Source organism: Peromyscus maniculatus, chromosome 1, assembly GCF_049852395.1.
Source record: "Peromyscus maniculatus bairdii isolate BWxNUB_F1_BW_parent chromosome 1, HU_Pman_BW_mat_3.1, whole genome shotgun sequence".
In the NCBI taxonomy this organism is placed as follows: domain Eukaryota; kingdom Metazoa; phylum Chordata; class Mammalia; order Rodentia; family Cricetidae; genus Peromyscus; species Peromyscus maniculatus.
This window is the reverse complement of record NC_134852.1, coordinates 12,858,697-12,881,495: the sequence shown is the minus strand read 5'-3', so window position 1 is coordinate 12,881,495 and position 22,799 is coordinate 12,858,697. Positions and strand designations below refer to the sequence as shown.

General features: G+C 55.7%; 2 protein-coding genes and 1 long non-coding RNA gene across 7 annotated transcripts in view; 2 read left to right on the top strand and 1 right to left on the bottom strand.

Annotated features, from left to right (window-relative positions):
* The window catches only part of LOC102908604 (isochorismatase domain-containing protein 2B), a 13,519-nt gene extending 8,210 nt beyond the window's left edge, over window positions 1–5,309 (top strand). Inside the window, exons 2-6 of the mRNA XM_076569824.1 lie at window positions 78–218; window positions 317–526; window positions 575–702; window positions 1,285–1,402; window positions 5,013–5,309. Coding sequence (XP_076425939.1) covers window positions 81–218; window positions 317–526; window positions 575–702; window positions 1,285–1,402; window positions 5,013–5,108 — 690 coding nt within the window. The 5' untranslated portion in view covers window positions 78–80 and the 3' untranslated portion in view covers window positions 5,109–5,309. The remainder of the gene's footprint in view (window positions 1–77; window positions 219–316; window positions 527–574; window positions 703–1,284; window positions 1,403–5,012) is intronic.
* LOC121827205 (uncharacterized) lies at window positions 4,531–6,307 on the bottom strand. The gene is made up of 2 exons (XR_006069347.2): window positions 6,128–6,307; window positions 4,531–5,602 (listed from the first exon to the last, which is right to left on the bottom strand). It is a non-coding gene; the product is annotated as an uncharacterized LOC121827205 (long non-coding RNA).
* Shisa7 (shisa family member 7) lies at window positions 5,153–22,799 on the top strand. Of its 5 annotated transcripts, none has more exons than XM_076569793.1 (6): window positions 5,153–5,780; window positions 13,724–14,444; window positions 15,807–15,961; window positions 18,287–18,337; window positions 19,597–19,746; window positions 20,675–22,799. In XM_076569793.1, the coding sequence occupies exons 1-6, from the start codon at window positions 5,153–5,155 to the stop codon at window positions 21,310–21,312; spliced, it is 2,343 nt and encodes a 780-aa protein (XP_076425908.1). In that variant the 3' UTR covers window positions 21,313–22,799. The 5 variants fall into 5 exon arrangements, with proteins under 5 accessions (XP_076425908.1, XP_076425914.1, XP_076425932.1 ...); XM_076569817.1 differs by having other exon boundaries at window positions 5,690–5,780; window positions 13,610–14,444; XM_076569819.1 differs by lacking the exon at window positions 5,153–5,780 and adding an exon at window positions 6,372–7,638.

Sequence of the window (22,799 nt, the reverse complement as noted above, 5' to 3'; positions counted from 1 at the left end):
GTGCACAGAGCCTGAGTGAAATCCCCGGACCTTCATCCCCACCTGACCCTGCCTACCCCCCCTCTGTCCACCCCCAGACCATGGCCGCAGCCAGGGCTAGCCTGGGCCGGATCCGCCCGGAGTCCTCCATCCTGTTCCTATGCGACATGCAGGAGAAACTTCGAGACAGAGTCCTCTACTTCCCACAGATCGTGTCGGTGGCCGCGCGAATGCTGAAGGTACATGCCTGGGTCTTGACCTTCCCCAGACCCAGGAGTGCAGACCGAAACCCTCCTCCCTCAGACCCAGGAACCAGTGCGTTTCCCCTCCCATAGAGGTGGCCCGGCTGCTGGATGTCCCTGTCCTGCTGACGGAGCAGTACCCACAAGGCCTGGGCCCCACAGTGCCCGAGCTGGGCGCTCAGGGCCTACGAGCCATAAGCAAAACATGCTTCAGCATGGTGCCCCCGCTGCAGCAGGAGCTGGACAGGCGGCCTCAGCTGCGGTCCGTGCTGCTCTGTGGCATCGAGACCCAAGGCTGCATCTTGGTGAGACTCCTTGGGGTCCCTCATCTTCTCAATAGCCCTCTTTGAAAGGAACCTTCCTCATCTGCTATTTCAGCCCTCGCTTCGGGTCTAGGATCCTCACTCCCTCACTGGGCCCTCGACCTCCTGGACCGAGGGCTGCAGGTCCATGTGGCGGTGGACGCCTGCTCTTCTAGAAGGTAAGAAGGTGGTGGGTGTCTGTTGGGAACATCTGGGGCGCTGCCCACGTGTCATATTGTATGACAAATGTTTCCTGAGGTTTTTGTTTTTTTTTTGTTTTTTTTTGGTTTTTTCGAGACAGGGTTTCTCGGTGTAGCTTTGCGCCTTTCCTGGGACTCACTTGGTAGCCCAGGCTGGCCTCGAACTCACAAAGATCCGCCTGCCTCTGCCTCCCGAGTGCTGGGATTAAAGGCGTGCGCCACCACCGCCCGGCTGTTTTTTTTTTTTTAAATAATTTAATTTTATGTGCATTAATTAGCATGAGGGTGTCAGATCTCCTGGAACTGGAGTTACAGGCAGTTGTGAGCTGCCTTTGTGGGTGCTGGGAATTGAACCCAGGTCCAGTGCAAGAGCAGCCAGTGTTCTTAACCGCTGAGCCATCTCTCCAGGCCCACATGTGGCCTCTTGTTTAGCTCCTGAGTTCGTGAGCCTCCCCCTCCCACCTGGAGGGGGTGTTTCAGTTGAGAGGAAACTGCCCTACGATGGAGATGTAGCACAGCGTAAATCCGTGAATGTCCCTCCTCCTGCCCTGTCCTCCACAGTGAGATGAACCGGCTGGTGGCGCTGGATCGGATGCGACAGAGCGGTGTCTTCCTGTCCACCAGCGAAGTACTGATTCTCCAGCTGGTGAAGGATGCCGCCCACCCGCAGTTCAAGGAGGTAAGAGGCCCTCCTGCTGGCCTTCTGTGTCACCCAGACCTAGAAGAAATATTTCCTTGCCTTTGTTTGTTTGTTTATTCATTTTGGTTTGTTGTTTTGCTCTCCTTCTGACATCTGTGTTGTTTTATTATGTTTTTGCCTGTCTGTCTGTGCACCACTGTGTGCCTGGTGCTGGTGCCTTCAGAGGCTGAAAGGGGGCATTGGATTCCCTGAACTGGAGTTACAGACAATTGTGAGCCATCATGTGGTTGCTGGGAATCGAACCCGGGACCTCTGGATGAGCATCCACTACTCCTGACTGCTGAGCCGAGGAACCAGCCCCCTACCTCCTTACCCCGCCTTTTTTTTTTTTTTTTTTTTTTGGCTTTTCAAGACAGCATTTCTTTGTACATTCCTGGCTGTCCTGGAGCTCATTCTGTAGACCAGGCTGGCCTGGAACTCACAGAGATCCGCCTGCCTCTGCTTCCCAAGTACTGGGTGGGATTAAAAGTGTGCGCCGCGGCTCCTGGCCTTTTGTGGGGTTTTTTTGTTTGTTTGTTTTGTTTTTGTTTTTAGACAGGGCCTCGTGTAGCCTAGGCTAACTCCTATGTATCTAAGGATAACTTTGAACCTCTGCTCCTCCTGCCTGGACCTCCTCAGTGCTGGAATGACAGCTGTATGCCGCCATGCCCCCCTCCCCCACTTTTTTTTTTTAAGATTTTTTTGTGTGTATGGGTGTTTTGCCTGCATGTATGTCTGTGGACCACATGCACACAGTGCCTGCAGAGGCCAGAAGAGGACATCAGATCTCCCTAAAACGGGAATTATAGTCAGTTTTGAGCCACCATGTGTGTGCTGGGGATCCAACACAGGTCCTCTGGAAAACAGAATCTAGTTAAGAGTGCTGTTAACTGGTGACCCAGCTTTAGCTCCCCATTTTTTATAGACTTAGTGTTTACTTATGTGTATGTCCAGGTGTGCACCCCAGAAGAGAGCCCCAGAGCACCCGGAGCTGGAGTTACAGGGGGTTGTGAGCCCCCTGACATTGGGCCTGAGAACTATGGCCTGGTCCTCTGCAGAGCAGCAGGTGTTCCTAGCCATCGAGAGCCATCTTTCCATCTCTCCAGCCTCTCGCTTTTGTTTTGTTCTGTTTGTTTTTTTGAGGCAGGATTTCTCTATGTAATAGTCCTGGCTGTCCTGGAACTCACTCTGTAGCCCAGGCTGGCCTGGAACTCACAGAGATCCTCCTGCCTCTGCCTCCTGAGTGCTGGGATTAAAGGGGTGCGCCACCACCATCCTGCTGCTCTTTTTTTTTTTTTTTAAACATAGTGCTGGTGATCAGAGCTTTGTGCTTTGTGCCAGGAAATACCCTACTGATTGAGTTGTACCTCCAGCTCTCTTTTAACTAATTAATTAATTAATTATTCATTCATTCATTTCTGTTAGTATGGGTGTATGTACAGCATGCAGTGTGCTCTCACATCTTCCCCCCCTCTCCTCTATGGTGTGGTGTGTGTGTGTGTGTGTGTGGTCAGAGCACAACTTTGAGGAGTCATTTTTGTCCGACCTTACAGGCTCTGGGGTATTGAATTCAGTGGTTGGGCTAGCTCTGCAGGTACTTACACCTGTTGAGGCGTCTTGCTGCCCTCTGTTTTTTGTTTGTTTGGTTTTCTTTTTTTTTCTTTTTTGTTTTTTGTTTTTCGAGACAGGGTTTCTCTGTATAGTTTTGCGCCTTTCCTGGATCTCACTCTGTAGACCAGGCTGGCCTCGAACTCACAGAGATCCTCCTGCCTCTGCCTCCTGAGTGCTGGGATTAGAGTGGTACACCATCATGTCCAGCCTTAAAAAAAAAAAATGTTTTAAAAAGCCAATCTAAGCAGGGAGGTGGTGGCGCACGCCTTTAACCCCAGCACTCGGGAGCAGAGGCAGGTGGATCTCTGTGAGTTCAAGGCCAGCCTGGTCTACAGAGCGAGATCCAGGAAAGACACAAAGCTATACAGAGAAACCCTGTCTCGAAAAACAAAAAAAAAAAAAAAAGAAAGAAAAAAAAAGAAAAAGATATGACTTCATATCCCGGCCTCCATGCACACACACACACACACACACACACACACACACACACACACACACACACACACAATATCAATCCAGAGATATAGCTCAGTAGGAGGATGCTTAGCTAGCATTCAGGAAGGCCTAGGCTTGATTACCCAGTACTCCACAAACTGCATGCCTATGGTCCCATCCCTTTTTTGTTACTTTGTTTTTTGAGACAGGGCCTTAATGTGTAGTGCTGGCTGGCCTTTGGAACCTAATATGGAGACCAGGCTATCCTCATGGGGATCTGCCTGCCTCTGCCTCCCCCACCCCCTGTTGTAGGTGGCACTGTGGCACTCTTGAGACAGGAGAGTCATCCTTGGCTACATAGTAGGTTTGAGCAGTGTAGGCAGCCTTGAACACGAGACCAGGAGACTGTTCCAAGAAGTAGCTGGAGCCAAGGCCGGGAGCTGGGGCTGAGTTTGCCTTATTCCAAGAATTGTGTGTAGCCGAGTGTGGCCAGTGCTGGCAGGCTGGGGAGGAGAGGGAGACGGGAGCCGTGTCTTAGGAAAGGTTCAGGGTTTAGCAGTAGCCCAGCCATCGTGGTGCCCCTGGGCAGTCTGTGGATGTTGCTCCTGTGGAATAGCTATCTGACATTGGTAAGGCCCTGGGTTCTATTCCAGCAACACCAACATCAACAGGAAGTAAAGAAAACCCATCGGGGAAAGTGTTTGCCTCGTCCATAGAGCCCAAGAGTGCTTAGGGTAGGAGTGAGTCAGCTCCCTCTTAGAGACGACCACACGCATGCTTTGGGGTTTATCTTCTTCCTACCAGGAAATCCCAGGGGCTACTGGAGCTGCAGGCAAGAGGAAAAAAACAAACAAACAAACAAACCCAACCACCTCTCCTTGTTCCCAAGATCTAGTCTAAAAGTATCCTAATACATTTCAACTATGCTTCAACTATGCTTTATTTAAAAGAAAAAGGAAAAAGTGGGAGCTGGCCACCATCGAATTGGTACCTTATAGAATAGCCAAGGGATTTCATTAGGTGGCCTAGGACAGAAAGGAGACTGACCTTTGCACATCCTTCGATCAGCTGTGGGACTTAACTGGGAAGAGGCAGTGGAGATTGAGGGATTTGTGGGTTTTTTTTTTGTTTTGGTTTAGTTGTCTGGAGATGAACTGATGAAGGTAATGTGGTTAGTTACTCGTGTTCAACCAAGAGGGACTTGTGTGAATGAGTTGAGAGTTCATGGTCACAGTCTGGACCTGTGTGGGAGCCGAAGGCTTAAAGGAATGACGGGAAAGATGAGTGAAGAAGGGAAGGTGTAGGCAAGAGGCCCTAAGACAGAGCCATCCGTCATCAGTGGTCCAAGGCAACCGAGCAGCCCAACATAGGCGATGGGGTGTAGCTCAGCCAGGCGAGTGTGAGGGAGGAAGAGGCCACCGAGAAGACTGTTAAGTGGTTGACTGGATGAATGATGCTGTCAGAATAATAAGGGAGATGAAGATGAAGGGGTGCTCCTCAGATTCGATATCGTGGAGATGCCATGGGGGCCGGCCCTTGACTTCTTGACCTCCTCTGCCTGCAGATCCAGAAGATCATTAAGGAGCCAGTCCCAGACATGGGACTGCTAAGCTTCTTCCAAGGCAAGAGCAACCCCCTGTTGCTGAACTCCAGGCCCTGACTTGAAGGAAGGACCCACCCTCCTCGTCACCCAGACGTTGATGGATGCCTCTTCCTTCATCCATGGATCCCAAGAGTGGTGCAGTCCGCCAGGAGAGCCACCCCCGTGGGAGAGGAGGCGTGGTCTTGCCTTCTGATTGGGCAGCTGGTCCCGGAAATGCAAATGAGGCCCCCGGTGCTGGGTGGGAATTGGCTGAGGGAAAGGTGGAGGCGGGGCTGGGCCCCGGGCCACTTCACGGAGCGGGAAAAGGAGGGGGAAGGAATGTCACCACTGGGACCCGGTCTCAGAGAATAAACATTGATGTGGATGAGGACCGAACCATTATTGGGTTTGGGGGGGCCTCGCAGGGGCTACAGGGGTCTGTGGGAGGAAGAAAGTGGGGTCTCCTGCAAGTGGGGTGGGGGAGGCGGCGCCTCTTCGGAGCTCCAAGCCGGCGCGAGACACCGGCGCGGGCGCCCGGCGGCGGCCACATCTGCACTGGGGCCGGTGCGCATCTGCACACGAGAGAAAGAGCTGCCGGCCAGGGTCCCCGCCACGCTGCCTGCCGCCCCCACCCCCATCGGCGCGCGCGCGCCCAGCCCCGCTGGCTGGCAGACACGCGCTCGCGCTGCCTCCCTTGCCTGGCCCCCACGCTGCCACCCCCGATTCCCCGAGGGTCCCGCATCCGGAAAGGTGAGCGCATCCGAACCTGGTGAGGAGGGGGAAACCGAGGCACGCACGGGGGGGGAAAGGGAGGGGATAGGGAAGAAGGGGCAAGTATGTGAATGGATGGATAGATTGCATGGCCAGTTGCTGCTCAGTGGTTCGTACTCTCCCAAGACGCAGAATTCTGCAGCCCTTAGGAGATCAGAGTGTTGAAACTCTACAGACGCCCCCCCTTCCCCTCCTCAACCTCCACCGCGTCAAACCCTCACCCAAGACTCGCACACTCCTTCCCCAGCCTTGGGAGCCCTTAGAAAGCATCCTGTGTCTGCCAGGGATGCACGGACCAGTCCGATCCCATTGACAATCAGACTCACCCCATCGCCACCGCGGATCCCGGCAGCCCAGCCCCCTCCCAAAAGGCCTGGCACCGATCACCTTGCCCAGTATACCCTCCCCAGGGACCTAGGAGTCCCAGCCATCCTCCGGAGCCCTTTGGGACACGGGCGTCGGAGCCCCGGCCCCCGCCTTCCGGATCCAGGTGTCCCCTCCGCACACCCAGCCCGAAGCCTGCGTCTCGAGGCCGCGCTCGCGTTGCCATGGCAACGGGAGTCTATTTTGCGCCGGGAACACACAGCTCCCTCTGCAGCGCCCCCCACCCACCCCGCTTAAGAGTGGGGGGCTCAAAGGGCGAGGGGACAATGCCGTGGTGGGGGTCAGACACTTGGAAAGAAGCCTGGGACAGACATGCAGAGATTGAGAGCCCCTGACAGAGGAACTGGGTGTGGAGACTACAGGGAGGATTCCGATCCAGGCGGGGGAGGCTGGGGATGGAGGCCCCAGACAGAGATCCGGGATGGAGCCTCAGACAGACACAGAGACGCGGAGGGACAGAAACAAGGACCCGACGGCGGAGTCGGGTTAGAACGAAAGAAAACAGCCGGCTGGATGGAGGCAGGGGTCCTGAAAAGGTCCTGACAGGGGTCTCTAGGCAGGGACCCCCACAAACAGCCCAGACAGAGTAGTACTGCATATGGTTCTGGGAATGCATCCACTCTATCCTCTGGCAAGGATTTGGGGGGATCTTTCCCGGTAGCCAGGACCCGCTCCTCTTTCCTCCCTCAGCTTCTTCTACAGGTCTTCAGTCTTGCCAGCTTTCCGCATTCCTACCTCAAACTGCCCTCCTCATCTCTGAGACGGACCCCCTCCACTTGCTCCCCAACCCCAGCCCTGATCTGCCCTCCCCCTACCACCTCCGCAGCAGCCACCTGCAGACTCCACTCAGGCCATTTTAGAGGCTCTGGTCCTTATTGGTTGTGCCTTCTCCATCTCTGGGTCTCACTTCCCTCACTCTCTCCTTTCCCCCCGCCCTGCCCAGGGCCTCTCTTCCTCTCTCTGGGTCTCCCACTCTTTTTTTTTCTCGTGTCTACTTCCCATCACTATCCATCCTTCCGGTACCACCTTCTGTGGGGTTCTCTCTCTTTCCTGGCTGTCTGTCTCTGTCTTCCTCTTTGCTTCTGTGTTCCTCTCTTCCTGGATCCTGTTCCTCTGTCCCTTTCTCGCCTCTCAGGCACCTTCACCAGCTTCCCACCCCCACCCCCCACCTGCTGCTGTTCTCTGCAAGGACCCTCAGGAGGCACTCTGATCCACCCAGCCCAGCCCACTTCTGCCGTCCTAGCCAAGATTCTCCACCCCCAGCTGGCAGGGATGGGCTGGGATTTGTTGGAGGACTTCCTCTCCCCAGCCTGGCTCCCGTTCTCTCTACCTTGGGTCTCTCAAGTCCTGAGCTCGATTTGAGAACCAAGCAAGGTGCACCACCAGGAAGAACCCGGGTTTGGGGCCTCCCTTTCCACCTACCCCCTCTGGCTGCGGAGGAGGACATCGACTTGTGAGTGAGAACTAGAGATTGGGGGCGGTACAGGGCTGGGGGCGGAGTAGGAGATGAGGCAGGGATGGAGGCGCCACAGGAGTTCTCAGAAGCCGGTTGCAGATTCTGCACAGCTGGGCCAGAGTATGCTTGCACCTATAAGGCTGCATGACAGAGCTAGGATGAGTGTGAATGCCCGCCCGCCAGCCCGCCCGCCCGCCAGCCCGCCTGCCACAATGCAGGGAGCTGATCTTGGACTGTAATGTCTCTGGTGTGCCTTGACACCTGAGTCTTGGGCACTGATGGCTAAAATGTGTGCACATGTTTGTATGTCCATGCAGAGTGATGTGTGTGTATGTGCGCGCGCGCGTGCACACTCACACTCACATACATGCTCTGGAAAGAGGTATCGGTGCATCACCATGATGACACGGAGTGTGTCCTTGCTTTGGGGCCACTGCTTAGGTATCCCGTGGTCTGTATTATGTGTCGGCTCTGTTAGGAGTCTGAGCAGTGTTGTGTGAGGGAAACAGAGAGCCAGTCCCCTTGTCTCCAGTGTCTGTGCTGGCTGCTGCGTCTGCAGATGGTTGTCCTCTGTCAACTCACAGCCTTTGAGCAAGGAAGACAGCTGCCTTCCGCCCCATCAGCCCAGATGGCTTTCATTCTTCCAGCCAGATTCCCATTGTACATGTCAGTGCTCAGAGGATGAAGGGATCTATATGGCTGCGTCTGCCACTCTCAGAAAGGCTGTTTCTCCAGGTGTCTCACCTCCCTTCTCTCCGTGTGGGATAAGGCCACCTAGACTGGTACCTGGAGACCTAGGTTCACAGCCTAGCCCCGAGTCCAGGATAGGACCTCTTGGAATTTTGTTCTCATCTGGGGGTGGGGTGGTGGTGGGAGGGATATGAATATCCACCTCTCATACTTGCTTCCACGTTTTCCGAGATATAAATGTTCTCCTGAGCATTTACACGGATCAGACGCTGATTCTGAGTGCTGTAGAGAGGCAGGCAAGATGTAGCTCAAATCATCCGCCTCCATGGACGCTCCAGTTGAGGCGTGAAAAAGGTACACAGCCAGGCAACACACACGCGCGCATCCTGTGAGGAATGCAGAAGAGCCTCCCAGCGGGACAGGGAACCCCAGGGGGCCTGGGGCTGCTTTGGGGCTTGCTGAGATGATAGATGAGTGGTGTTGGGGGGGGGCTGCCAAGGTGAGATCTGCCAAACAAGGGGAAAGAAGCAGAGTTCTTGGGCATGACCCTAGAACGGCCTAGAGAAACGATTCTCAACCCGTGGGTCGCAACCCCTTTGGGTTCACGGGGGTCGCCTCAGACCATTGGAGAACAGATATTTACATACAGCTCATCACAGCAGCAAAATTACAGTTATGAAGTAGTGACTAAAATAATGTGACGGTTGGGGGTCACCACAACCTGGGGAACTGTGTTAAAGGGTCGCAGTGTCAGGAAGGTTGAGATCCACTGGCCTGGAGGAAAAGGCAGAGTGAAGATCGGCTTCAGCGAGGCAGGAAGCCAAGACTTGGTCTGAACAAGGAAGCTGGTGATGTTATCTGCCCACTGTTGCTTGTTTGTTCTTAAAAACAGGGTCTCATGTAGTCATGATTAAGCTTGAACTCACCATGTAGCTAAGGATGACTTTGAACTCTGACCCTCCTTCCTCTACCTCCCAAGCACTGGGATGAGAAGCAGGAGCCACCATGCCTGCCTCTATTTTTAAAAGAATTGTGGTAAGACTTGGTTGGATGCAGTGATGCACACCTTTAATCCCAGCACTTGGGGGCAGAGGCAGGCAGACCTCTATGAGTTCAAGGCCAGCCTGGTCTACATACGTAGTAAGTCCCAAGCCACCCAAGGCTATAGATATTGAGATACTGTCTCAAAATAAATAAGTAAAATAACAAAAACACTCAGGAAAAAAATGATGGGAACAGATGCAGAGACCCACAGCCAAACACTAGGCAGACCTCCAGGAATCCCGTGGGAGAGGGGGAGGAAGGATTGTGGGAACCAGAGGGGCCAAGGACACCAGGAGAAAACCCACAGAATCAACTAATCTGGGTTCCTAGGGGCTCACGAAGACGGACCGACAACAGAGAGTTTGCGTGGGCCCGAGCTGGGCCCTCTGCACATACGTTACAGTTGTGTGACTTGGTCGTCTTGTGGGATGAACAGTAAGAACAGGGGCTGTCTCTGCCTTTGTTGCCTGGTTTCGGGACCCTTCCTCCTAGGGGGTTGCCTTATCCAGCCTCAGTAGGAGTGAGATGCCCAGTCTCACGGCAACGTGATATACCACAACCCGCTGATATACATGGGAGGTCTGCCCTTTTCTGAAGAGAAACAGAGGAGCGGGTGAGGGGTTAGAAAAAGAGGAGGATGGTGGGAGGGACTGGGAGGAGAGGAGGGAGGGAGGGGACACGGATCAGTCTGGAAATATTTAATTTAAAATAAAAAAAGCCACATGAAATTTACATTTAGCCACTTTAAATTAAAATATACAACCCAATGATGTTTGGCATATCCCCTATGTTGTGTGATGATCTCTTATCTAGTTCCAGAACGTTCTTTTATTTTAATTGTGTGCGTGCGTGTGTGTGCGCACACACACACACACACACACACGCACACACACACACACACACGCACACACATACACACACGCACACATACACACACACACACACACACACACACACGCACGCACGCACGATGGTTCTCATACAGAGGTCGGAGAGCAACAGCTTTGGAGAGTCTCTTTCACCCTCTGCCATCTGGAACCCAGGGGGTCCAGTTGAGGTTGTCAGGCTTTAGCAGCAAACACCTCTGCCCACCGAATCATCTTGCCTGCTCCAGTTCCAGATCGTTCTCATCAGTGCTAAAGGCAGCCCCCTGTGTGTGAAGCCATCCCTCCCATGGCCTTCCTTCCAGCTACGCGATACGAGCAACAGGATTTCTGTCTGCATGGGTTTGACTGGCGTGGGTATTTCATATAAGTGAGTTCATATCCCGGGTCACGGTTTATGTTTTATGGCTACTTTCACTTAGCACAACGTCCTCCAGGGTCGTCTACGCTGTGGCATTCGTCATTATCAGTGTGACTCCTCTCCAAGGCTGACTAATAGTCTACTGTATGGCTGTACCACATCTGTTTATCCAGTCCCCTGTTTCCCTGAGTCGTCTGCCTCCTGTCCACTATGCATAGAGATACTATGGACTTTCGTGCCCGCATTTTGCATGCTCGTATGTGGTTAGTCCTTTGCTGGTTCCTATGGTAACTTACAATTAATTGGTGCGTGGTATCTGGGATTAAACCCTCAGCCTCCAGCATGCTGTGCAAATGCTCTACCACTGAGCTACATGCCCAGCTCTCTCTGTGAGTCGGGGTCTTGTTAAACTGCCTGGGCTGGCCTTGAACTCACTGTGCAGTCAGGCGGGTCTTGAGTTTGTGAGCCTCCCGCCTCAGCATCCCAAGCAGACTGGATGGCAGACTGAAGCCACCACATCTGTTTCGTCTTCTCACGTGTCACCAATCTCTTCAGCCTTGTGAGCCAAGCCACTCCTAAAATACCCTTTCAGCACCCAGTGCATGAGCACCAGTCAGCAGTGAATATTCCAGGCTGGATTTCAGGGGAGGGGTCTAACTTAAGGCTAAAAGGTAAAGCTGGAGGCCAGGTGTGGACGTACACTCCAGAGGTAGAGGCAGGGCTGGGAGTTCAATGTCAGCCTCAGTTACATCGTGAGTTTGAGGCCAGCAAGGGCCCCATGGACTTGATTATAATAAAACCAAGCAAAAAGTGAAGGAGACGGGAAGACAGGAAAGCAGAGGAGTGGATGGAAGGAGGGGAGGGGTGGAAGTAGTGGAGATGGCAGAGGAAAAAGGAGGAAGTGATGGAGAGGGAGGGGGAGGAGAGAGAGAGAGAATGCATTCATGCACCTATAATCCCAACACTTGGGAAGCTGAGGCAGGAGAATGAGTCATTGGTCTGAAGCTAGCCTGGGCTACATAGTGAGTTACAGGCCAGCCTGGATTAGAGTGAGACTCTGTGGTTTGTTTGTTTGTTTGTTTGGTTGGTTGGTTGGTTTGGTTTGGTTTGGTTTGGTTTTTCGAGACAGGGTTTCTCTGTGTAGCTTTGCGCCTTTCCTAGAACTCACTCTGTAGCCCAGGCTGGCCTCGAACTCACAAAGATCCGCCTGTCTCTGCCTCCTGAGTGCTGGGATTAAAGGCGTGAGCCAGCACTGCCCAGCTAGAGACTCTGTGTTTAAAAAAAAAAAAAAAGGTTGAGACTCCATGTAATAAGAGTTGGAGCCAAATCTTGGGGAACCCCAGCACCCAAAAGCCATCTCCCATTCCAGCTTTCTAGCACTTTGGTTGACAGTATCTACAACACAACCACACACACACACACACAGAGAGAGAGAGAGAGAGAGAGAGAGAGAGAGAGAGAGAGAGAGAGAGAGAGAGAGAGAGAGAGAGAGAGACATGCACAGTGGACAGAACAAATTATGAAATCACCTAATGATTTTCACTTAAATATGTCCGGACTCCCTTCCTTTCTCTTCTGCTGATTTAGTTCCCCACGGCTCTGTCACTTCTCAATGTTTCTCCTCGGTAGTCTGAAGCACACGTGACAGTTCTGTCTCGCATCTCCCTCTTCTCCCCGGAAGCGCAACCCTAGACCCGCAGGAACCTGTGGGCTTATTCGAGGTTGTATCCTTAAGGCTCCGGACAGCTAGGGGAGGGTGGTCACCACCTTCAGGCATGGATCCAAAGGCTGTTTCCAGAAGGGGTCCCTGCCCCATGCACTGGGCACAGCCTTTGCCCTGAGCCTATGGAAGGAAGCTCCTGGGCTGCTGGTCTCCCGGAAGTTTTTCAAAATGCCATTCAAGAAGAAGGGAGGGGGGACTCTGGGGGGACCACCCAGAGACTGCTGCCTGCAGCCCCGGCGCTGAGCTGCTTATCCTGCCCGGTGGTGAGGCTCTGTTCTCCCGGCTCCCTGCCAGACTGTCTCCACACCCCCTATCTTCTCCTGCCCACTCTGGCCTGTTCCTGACCTGCCTGGACCGTTGCCATGGAGACAGCTGGAAGACCCGCCCTTCTGACCCACCTCCCCAGTCCCATTTCCCTTCTCGTCACCCCCACATCGAATATGTTTCTTCCCAAACTGTGAACGGCAGTGGCACTTTTGTATATGAAATCGTGTGCGTGCACGTGCGTGCGCGCGTGTGCATGCGTGCAAAGGAGGCAGGGCATGCTTGGAGAATTGAGAACCAAGTAGCTGCAAGCCAGTAGTTCCTGACTATACTGTGTCCCCATCGCCGAGATAACTTTCCTTCGTGGGTTTGGGTTTGTTTGTTTGTCTCCATATGTATCTTTGGCTGGCCTGGAACTCAACTATGTAGCTCAGGTTGCCCTCAAACTTCAGACAATCCTCCTGCCTCCGCCCCCAGAGAGCTGGGGTTAGAGGCATGTGTCACCATGCCTGGCTTCCCTGCATACACCCCCCCCTCCCCAGTACCAGGAGGCATCTTGGGTTGTCACACAGTCATCACCTGCATGCCTACAGCTGTTCGACAGGTTCACAGGACAATGATGACTCCCGTATCAGCATCAGTGTCCCTGAACCCATGTTGAGAGCAGGGCAGGGCTTAGCTCATGGCTAAGCTCTCAACTAATTTTCATTCTCTCTCTCTCTCTCTCTCTCTCTCTCTCTCTCTCTCTCTCTCTCTCTCTCTCTCTCTCTCTCCTTCTCTCCCTCCTCCCCTCCTCCTCACTTCTCCCTGCCCCACATCTTCTCTTCCCTATCCCTCTCTCCTTCCTTCTTTCTGCCCTCCCTCCTTCCTTCCCTCCCTCCCTTCTTTCTTTCCCTCCCTTCCTGGGCTCCGCGGGTCCCCGGCTGCCGCTCACCCCCTCCCACACATCTTCCTCAACTCCCCCCTCCGCCTCCTGCCTTCACACCTTGCTTCTCCGTCAAGTCCTCCCTTCCTTATAACTTCTGCACGCCCCTCCTCCGTCCCCGCCGACCTTCCTCTTCTCCCGCTTCGCCCCGCTCCCGCTGCTCCCTTTGCCCTCCCCTCCCACCCCTGCAGTTGGGCTCCCGGATCCGCAGCCTGGCGTCCCGGTGCGCACCATGCGGGCCCTGCTGCTGCTCGGGACCGTCGCGCTGCTGGCCTCCGCCACGGGCCCGGCCGGGGCGCGCCCATCCAACGACACGAGCGCAGTGGCCCCGGGCCCGCTGCCTGCGCTCCTCGCGCACCTGCGGCGCCTAACCGGGGCTCTGGCGGGCGGCGGGGGCGCGGCGGGCACCGGCGCCAACGCCACCAAGACCAGCCCCGCGGGTGGCGCGGGCGCAGCGGCTCGGGCGCCCCCTCCGGCCGAGCTCTGCCACGGCTACTACGATGTCATGGGCCAGTACGACGCCACCTTCAACTGCAGCACCGGCTCCTACCGCTTCTGCTGCGGCACCTGCCACTACCGCTTTTGCTGCGAGCACCGCCACATGCGCCTGGCGCAGGCCTCCTGCTCCAACTACGACACGCCACGCTGGGCCACCACGCCTCCGCCTCTAGCCGGAGGCGCCGGGGGCGCAGGGGGTGCGGGCGGGGGGCCGGGGCCGGGCCAGGCAGGGTGGCTGGAAGGGGGCCGGGCCGGGGGCGCGGGGGGACGTGGGGGCGAGGGCCCCGGGGGCAGCACCGCGTACGTGGTGTGCGGAGTCATCAGCTTCGCCCTAGCGGTGGGCGTCGGTGCCAAAGTGGCCTTCAGCAAGGCGTCGCGTGCGCCCAGAGCGCACCGGGAGATCAACGTGCCCAGGTGGGTGTGCGGTGGGGCTGGAAGGGCAGGAGGGAGTCTGGAGCTGGGGCACTGGGAGGCCAAGCAATCTGGTGAAGGCAGTGCCTTGAGGCAGGGAGGTGAAGCAACTGATTAATGGGCAGGTGTAGCCTGGGCAATATGGGTGGCTTGGTGGGAGCTGGCCCTCACAGTGGGGTGTGGAACCTGTTGGGGAGTGGCCACACGGATGGGTGGGGTCCAAGTTAGTAGTGGGAAATAACTGGGACCTGAGAACAGAATCGACGGAAGGGGCTGGCGATTGAGAAGAATTGGGATGGGGAGCTCATTCATTCAACCAATATTTCTTAAAAAACTTTCTGTGGGGCAGGAACTGGGGATACAGGATGGAACGAAAGCCCTACCCTTCTGGATAAGTCTGTGTCCCAAGCCCAAGTATTCTGCTTGTGATCTATGTGATGCGGGGTCTTGGTGTCTCGGGTTCCTCGTGTAGACGGCAGGTCTAAGAACAGACCTCCGTGTATTCGGTTTCTAAAGATTAACTGAGCTGATTTATGTAGAGTCCCAGCTGAGTAAGTGCTCATTAAATATTTGTATAGGTAGACCCAGCAAGCCTATATACAACGTAACTCTAGATGTTGACAACCGCTGTGGAAAAACAAAACAAACAAAAAAACAATGTAAAGAGTTAAGGGGAGTGTTGATTTGCGGGAGGAATTGGTTTAGTTGAAAATCAGAGTCTGTCTGAGCGGGACCCTGAAGGAATTAGAGACAGAGTCAGGCAGCTACTGTGTGAGGTCATTCCAGGCAGAGCGAACAGGCATATTCGGGAGGTGTCTGTGTCCGTGGTGTCTGAGGCGGGGAGCAAGCAGGGGCTGCGCTTCCTCTGTGTGCTAGGTAGAGCCACTAAGGTGGACTCGGGGCAAAGTCCGCAGCTGCAGGCCAGGAGAAAGGGACTTCCAGGCGGGAGAGGTGCTGAGCAGTGAATGGATGGGTCACGTGTTGTGGAGTCTACTTTGGAGGATTGCAAAGAGGAAAAAAGTTGCAAAAGGTTTGAGGTCTGCCTAAGTGAACGAGTAGGGCATCTTGTATTGCAACCAGAAAGGCTGCCCAAGGAACAGTATTAAGGTCTCTCAGTTCATGGCGGAACAAGGCCACACAGGAGGATGCCGATGGACCACGGAAGGAGTTCTTGAAGGAATGTGTCAGGCAGGAAGTGTGGTCTAGAAAGGTCAACATCAGAAGGTTCGTAGCCAAAGATGGACCACAGCTCTGCACTGCAGATTCCCTAAAGAAGAGAATAGGGAGGGGTAAGAGACTTGGGCTTTCCTCATCTCCCGCCCATCCCAGTCCCTGACTACCCATCCACCCATCTACCATTTTCAGAGCTCTGGTGGACATTCTGAGACATCAGGCAGGACCTACAACCCGTCCAGACCGGGTTCGAAGCAGTTCTCTGACCCCGGGGCTAGGAGGCCCAGAGAGCATGCCCCCCAGGACGCCCAAGAACCTTTACAACACCATGAAGCCCTCCAACCTTGGTGAGTGCAAGGGAGAGATACGACCTCATCTCTGGTCACACCCTCCTCCCTGTGGCTCTGCCCTACCCCCCACCCCCACCCCGCCATGTGACACTCCCCTCTCTTTCCACTCCAGCCTCCGTCCATCAGTCTTGAACCTTTCATTTCTTCCCCCATCTCCCATTTCTGCTCATCCTGAGAGAAGTCCCAGAGGCCATAGTGGACAAGCCAAATTCTGGTCTTGTGTGAGGCAGGAAACGGGGGAGGGTGGTGGTGTGGCTCTCCCCAGGGAGAGGAGTCACTTCCGGCTGCAGGAACTCTGGGTGGCTGGAGCAGAGCTTATGAGGCTCTCAGGCCTGAGACCACAGACAGCAGGGAATTCTAAAGTACTTCCGTGCCACGCTGAGGTACTCCTCTCTGAAGTCGGTGGGAAACAGACCATTGAGGCGTTTCGAGCAGGAAGTAGCTCAGGCAGGACTGGAAGACAGCTAGATGGGCGAAGGCTGAGGCAGGAGGATCAAGAGTTGGAGCCCAGCCTGGGTTAAACAGCATGAACCTGTGCCAGAAAAACCAAGGGGTAGGGATGCAGCTCAGGGGTAGAATGAATATTCTGGCGAGGAGCCGGAGGCGGAACCCAGGGGTAGACCACTTGGCTGGCATCCAACAGGGAGGGACTTGGGGGTGTGATTCAGTGATTGGGTGTTTGCCTGGCATGCTTAGAGCTCTGGCTTCCATCTCCAGCCTGGAGGAAAAAAAAACGTAAAAAGGAAGTCAGGCTTGGTGGCGCATGCCACCAAGGGTTGATCCCAGCACCTGGGAGGCAGAAAAAGGCAGATCTCTGTGAGTTCAAGGCCAGTCAGGTTACACAATGAGACACCCCCCCCCTAAAAAAAAAAAAAAAAAAAAAAAAAAAAAAGATGAGATAGAAGAACTGTGTTCTGGAATCTGTAACCCATGTTAAGGGAACAGATGCGATGGAAGAGGTTATGGAGACTGGGGTTACAGCCCGTGTAGTAATAGAAGAGAGTCTGAGCTGGGGTGGGGGAGGAGATGGTCTTTTCTTTCTTTCTTTCTTTCTTTCTTTCTTTCTTTCTTTCTTTCTTTCCTTCCTTCCTTCCTCCCTCCCTCCCTCCCTCCCTCCCTCCCTCCTTCCTTTCTTTCTTTCTTTCTTTCTTTCTTTCTTTTGAGACAGGGTTTCTCTGTGTAGCTCTGGCTGTCCTGGAATTTTCTCTGTAGACCAGGCTGGCCTCTAACTCAGAGATCCCACTGCCTCTGCCTCCCAAGTGCTGGGATCAAAGGTGTGTGCCACCACCGCCCCAACAGGAGGACAAGATTTTCAATAGTAGTTATGAGGGGACATTCAAACTAGGTCTTTGTGGGGGTTGGTTTGTTTTTTGTTTTTTTCAGATAAAATCTCCTGTTGTCCAGGCTGGGCTTCAAACTCCCTATGGAGCCGAGCTTGAACTTCTGACCTTCCTTCCTACATCTTCCAAGTGTTAGGATTACAGGCCACAGCATCAGGCTATGGTTTTTTCGAGACAGGGTTTCTCTGTGCAGTTTTGGAGCCTGTCCTGGATCTCACTCTGTAGACCAGGCTGGCCTCGAACTCACAGAGATCCTCCTGGATCTGCCTCCTGGCCTTTTATTTCCCCCCTAATACAAGGTATCAGACCGTGCCACAGGCTGCCTGGAACTCGTGTAGCCTGGGCCGGCCCTGAATTCATGGCACTTTTTCTGCCTCGGCCTCCTAGAACTGGGACTAGAGTCGTGAGCCACTTTGTGAAGCCTCAAGCTCGGTCTTGAAGGAGGTTTCCTTCTTCAGGCAAAGAGAGGAAGGGGATTAGAGGCATTGAGACCAGCATTGCAGAATGCACAAAAGCCCTGTGGCAAGCCCCGGGCACCACCCCCCGCGTTCCGCTTTACCTGTTGGGGATGGCGAACCGTGGAAGGCATCCCGGCGGCGCCAGAGGGACAGCCGCTGTGGGTCCTGCCGCCTTAATGCGGACTGGGAAGGGGGCCAGATGAGCGAGGGTGCCCGTCGAGGAGGCAGAGATGTGGAGTCAGGAGGGGCCAGCAGGCCTGAGTAGTGAGAGGAGACCGCCAGAGTGCTGGCCTGGGTGTTGGGGTTAATACGGAAGAGGAACATCTCACTCCCCAGCCATGACCCTGAGCCCCCATCCTCTGCATCCTCTGGGACCGATAGTGTAAGCAGACCTGGGGGGGGGGGTCCCTAAGGAGGGGGTGGGAGCTGTACTGAACTGGGAGCCAGAAGTGACACACTCCCGGGCAAGAGTGCCAGCCGGGATGGCGATGGCAGTGACGTCACCTCCCTTCTCGGTCCTTCAGATAACCTGCACTACAACGTCAACAGCCCCAAGCACCGCGCTGCCACACTGGGTACGGAGGGCCGAGGCGCCCTGGGAGTCGGGGTCCCGCGGGCCCTCACTGTGGGCAGCCCCAGCCTGGTGCTGGGTGGAGCCCCAGTAAGACGCCCCGTGAGCTGGTGCTCGCGTGGGGCTGGCCACCAAGGCAGCTGCAGTGTCCTCGAGAGGACGCCGGAAGTGGCGATCTCCTTCCTGTCAAGTTTTGGGAAGATGCGTGGGATGCATCCCCAGCTGGGGCCAGGATTCAGTGGGTGCTGACAAATGCCAGCGGTCCCCAACCTGGACTGTGATTCCATCCTCAACCACAACCCTGTCCACTGTGGTGAGGACGGAGGGGCTCCTGGAGGTTGGAGCTTTCGCAGGCTGCAACCCCAGATCTCTCACCTCCCAAGCCCTAACCTCTGAAGGGGGAAGGCTGGAGCCTGAAATCCCAGGTCCGAGGGAGGATGGTCAGAGCATGGACCCCTGGGTCTGAGAAGGGAGGGCCGGGATCTGAAATCCCGGGTGTAAGGGAGGAGGGCTGGACTCTGGGTCCCTGTGTTTGAGGGAGGAGGCTGGGCTCTATATCCCTGAGTCTGAGGGAGGAGGACTAGTCTCTAGATCCCTGGGTCTGAGGGAGGAGGGCTGGGCTCTGGGCGCCTGGGTCTGAGGGAGGAGGGCTGGACTCTGGGAACCTGGGTCTGAGGGAGGAGGCTGGACTCTGGGTCCGTGGGTCTGAGGGAGGAGGCTGGGCTCTGGGTCCTTGGGTCTGAGGGAGGAGGCTGGGCTCTGGGAACCTGGGTCTGAGGGAGGAGGCCTGGGCTCTGGGTCCGTGGGTCTGAGGGAGGAGGCCTGGGCTCTGGGTCCGTGGGTCTGAGGGAGGAGGGCTGGGCTCTGGGTCCCTGTGTCTGAGGGAGGAGGCTGGGCTCTGGACGCCTGGGTCTGAGGGAGGAGGCTGGGCTCTGGGTCCTTGGGTCTGAGGGAGGAGGGCTGGGCTCTGGGTCCTTAGGTCTGAGGGAAGAGGCTGGGCTCTGGGCGCCTGGGTCTGAGGGAGGAGGCTGGGCTCTGGGTCCGTGGGTCTGAGGGAGGAGGCTGGGCTCTGGGCGCCTGGGTCTGAGGGAGGAGGCTGGGCTCTGGGTCCCTGTGTCTGAGGGAGGAGGCTGGGCTCTGGGTCCGTGGGTCTGAGGGAGGAGGCTGGGCTCTGGGCGCCTGGGTCTGAGGGAGGAGGCTGGGCTCTGGGCGCCTGGGTCCCCGAGTGGACCCTGCACTAACCTGGTCTCCCCCACGCCACAGACTGGCGAGCCATGCCACCACCCAGCCCCTCCCTGCACTATTCCACGCTGTCCTGCTCGCGATCCTTCCACAACCTCTCACATCTTCCCCCGTCCTATGAGGCTGCTGTGAAGTCAGAACTGAATCGCTACTCCTCTCTCAAGAGACTGGGTGAGCTTGGGGAGGGGGAACCTCAGCCAGTGGCTTCGGGGGTGGGGGTGGGGGCGGGGGTTGCGTTACAGCAGTCAGGGTGGTGGGAAGCTCAAAAGGTTCCAATCTTCCTACCGGCTTTTTTCCTAGTTGTTTCTGTAGTGTGTGTGTGTGTGTGTGTGTGTGTGTGTGTGTGTGTGCGCGCGCACGCGCGCGCGGTTTTTGGGGTTTTTTTTGTTTTTGTTTTTTGTTTTTTTTTTTTTTTGTTTGTTTGTTTTTTTGGTTTTTCGAGACAGGGTTTCTCTGTGTAGCTTTGCGCCTTTCCTGGGACTCACTTGGTAGCCCAGGCTGGCCCCGAACTCACAGAGATCCGCCTGGCTCTGCCTCCCAAGTGCTGGGATTAAAGGCGTTCACCACCACCGCCCGGCCCGGCCACTTGTTTCTGTATTACCTGTGATATTTTGGGTTGGGTTGGGTTTTTGTTTATTTGTATTTAATTTTATTGTTCTGAGACAAGTCTTGCTTTGTAAACCCACTTTGTCCTGGAAATCACAATGTAACACAGGCTGACCTCAAACCCATGGTGATCCTCCTGTTTCAGCTTCCCTCGAGTTGGGATTGCAGGTGTGGAACCACTACGCCCGGCTTAGCTTGGTGACTCTTTTTTTTTTCTTTTTGGTTTTCGAGACTGGGTTTCTCTGTGTAGCTTTGCACCTTTCCTGGATCTCGCTCTGTAGACCAGGCTGGCCTCGAACTCACAAAGATCTGCCTGGCTCTGCCTCCCGAGTGCTGGGATTAAAGGCGTGCGCCACCACCGCCCGGTAGCTTGGTGACTCTTGTTGATCAAACGTTAGGACCTCGCGGGTGCTCTCTGGGTGGAATGCAGACCAGGCGGCTGGAGGAGGAAGGTTCTGGGTTACCAAGGGATCTGTCTTTTCTTCTCCTCCAGCCGAGAAAGATCTGGACGAAGCCTACCTGAAGCGCAGGCATCTGGAGATGCCCCGCGGGACACTGCCCTTGCATGCCCTCCGGCGGCCTGGCACTGGAGGTGGCTACCGCATGGATGGCTGGGGTGGCCCGGAGGAGCTGAGCCTGGCACCGGCCCCCAACCCCCGGCGGGTGATGTCCCAGGAGCACCTGCTGGGTGACGGTGGCCGGGCCCGCTATGAGTTCACATTGCCTCGAGCCCGTCTGGTGTCCCAGGAACACCTGCTGCTGTCCTCACCGGATGCTCTGCGCCAGAGCCGTGAGCACCTGCTGTCACCCCCACGAAGTCCTGCGCTGCCCCCGGACCCCACCACCCGGGCCAGCCTGGCCGCCTCACACTCCAACCTGCTGCTGGGGCCCGGGGGGCCCCCCACACCGCTGCACGGGTTGCCTCCGTCAGGCCTGCATGCTCACCATCACCACGCCCTTCACGGCTCTCCGCAGCCAGCCTGGATGTCGGATGCAGGCGGGGGCGGGGGCACCCTGGCCCGCAGGCCACCCTTCCAGCGCCAGGGCACCCTGGAGCAGCTTCAGTTCATCCCGGGGCACCACCTGCCCCAGCACCTGCGTACTGCCAGCAAGAACGAAGTGACTGTCTGAGGCCGGGGTGGAGCGCCAGGGGGCTGTGGCTTCTGGGGCCCCCTCCTCCCAGCCCGGACCTCCGTCACAGGCTTATCACACACACCAAGGGTCTGAGGCCAGACGGGCCCTTGGGTCGGAGACCACACTTCCTTTTGGGATGTCACAGTAGATGAGATCTCTCCTCCTACACTGTCACTGTTTGGACCAAGGCCTCCTTCCCATGATGTCATCACAGAGGAAGAGGCCTGTACACGAGGTCATGTCTGTGTTCCAACGATGTTGTTGCAGGGACTAAACCTCCTTCCTATGAGGTCGCCACAGAGGAAGAGGCCTACCTGTGAGGTCATCGCCAGAGGCTGTGTCCACACTGCATGACGTCACCACAGAGACTCCCTTCCTGTGATGTCACCACAGACAAGGCCTTGTCCCATCCCATCGTCCCTAGAAGCAAAGACTCCTCGCCGCGGTGTCACTACAGAGACAAGTCTCTCACACGTCCCGAGACTTCCTGATATCATCCGGAGCACCCAGGCCTCTGGAACAAATGGCCATCGCAGGGAAATCGTTTCTCTGCTATGGAGAAGATGCCTCCATCCCATGATGCCGTGACCACAGACAAAGCCATTTTCCTGGGACACATTGCAGAGGACCATGCCCTGCCCTGTGGGTCCTCACTGAAGATCAGGCCTCCTTCCCACAACGCCGCCGTCACAGGATTGTGCCCCCCTCCTGTGAGGCCATCACCAGAATAGGTGCCTTGCCCGATGGCGCCATCACTCACGGGGACCGTGCCTCTTCCTTCATGTGATGTCATTGCCAGAAATGACCACCTGTTCCGGGGACCTCCACAGGATGAGGTCCTTCTGGGGTGTGACCACCAGTTACCACCCACTTGGAGATGACACCCGGAGACACTCCTATTGCTGTGCCATTTTGTGAGGAAATCGGGCACGTCCGGCCCCAGACCACTTGGGAAGATGCCAGAGAAAGTAACTTTCCCTACGATGTCGTATGAGGGTATGAGCACTCGGGATGCCAAGACCATGGCCTGTCTGTAGGAGGCTGGTGATGATGCCCTCCGTTGCTTGGACATCATCATAACGAGTTTCCTTCTCAGAGGTGGTCCCCGCTCCAGATGACCACCAGTAATTGCGTCATCGGAGCCCTTGTCTTGCTTAAGCCCTGTAACTTAGCTCCACGGCTTCTTCCCATGACCCCAGGGACACGGCCAACAGGATGTCTACCAGTGCCTCTAAAGGAAGGTTGGGCCTGTGCGGTGAGTCCTTGGGGATGGCACCCATGGATGAGCTTCAGCTCCGAGGAGGCTACCTTGATCCACGAGGCCTCTAGCATCCTGGGACGCACAGGTGGGCCAAAGGCTGGCATCACTTCTTTCTGCCATATCTAAAGACATCAACTCTGTCAACAGAGTCCCCATCCCCTCTTGGAGGGGGAGGGTTGGGGTGTATGTGCTGCTGACCTTGCCAATGACATCATCAACACTA

Excerpts from the sequence above, each read along its gene's own strand:
- Shisa7 (XM_076569793.1), top strand. The coding sequence starts at position 5,153 with ATGCCTCTTCCTTCATCCATGGATCCCAAGAGTGGTGCAGTCCGCCAG. Across the intron at positions 14,445-15,806 it reads CGGGAGATCAACGTGCCCAG|AGCTCTGGTGGACATTCTGA; the intron begins GTGGGTGTGCGG and ends TACCATTTTCAG. Across the intron at positions 19,747-20,674 it reads CTCCTCTCTCAAGAGACTGG|CCGAGAAAGATCTGGACGAA; the intron begins GTGAGCTTGGGG and ends CTTCTCCTCCAG.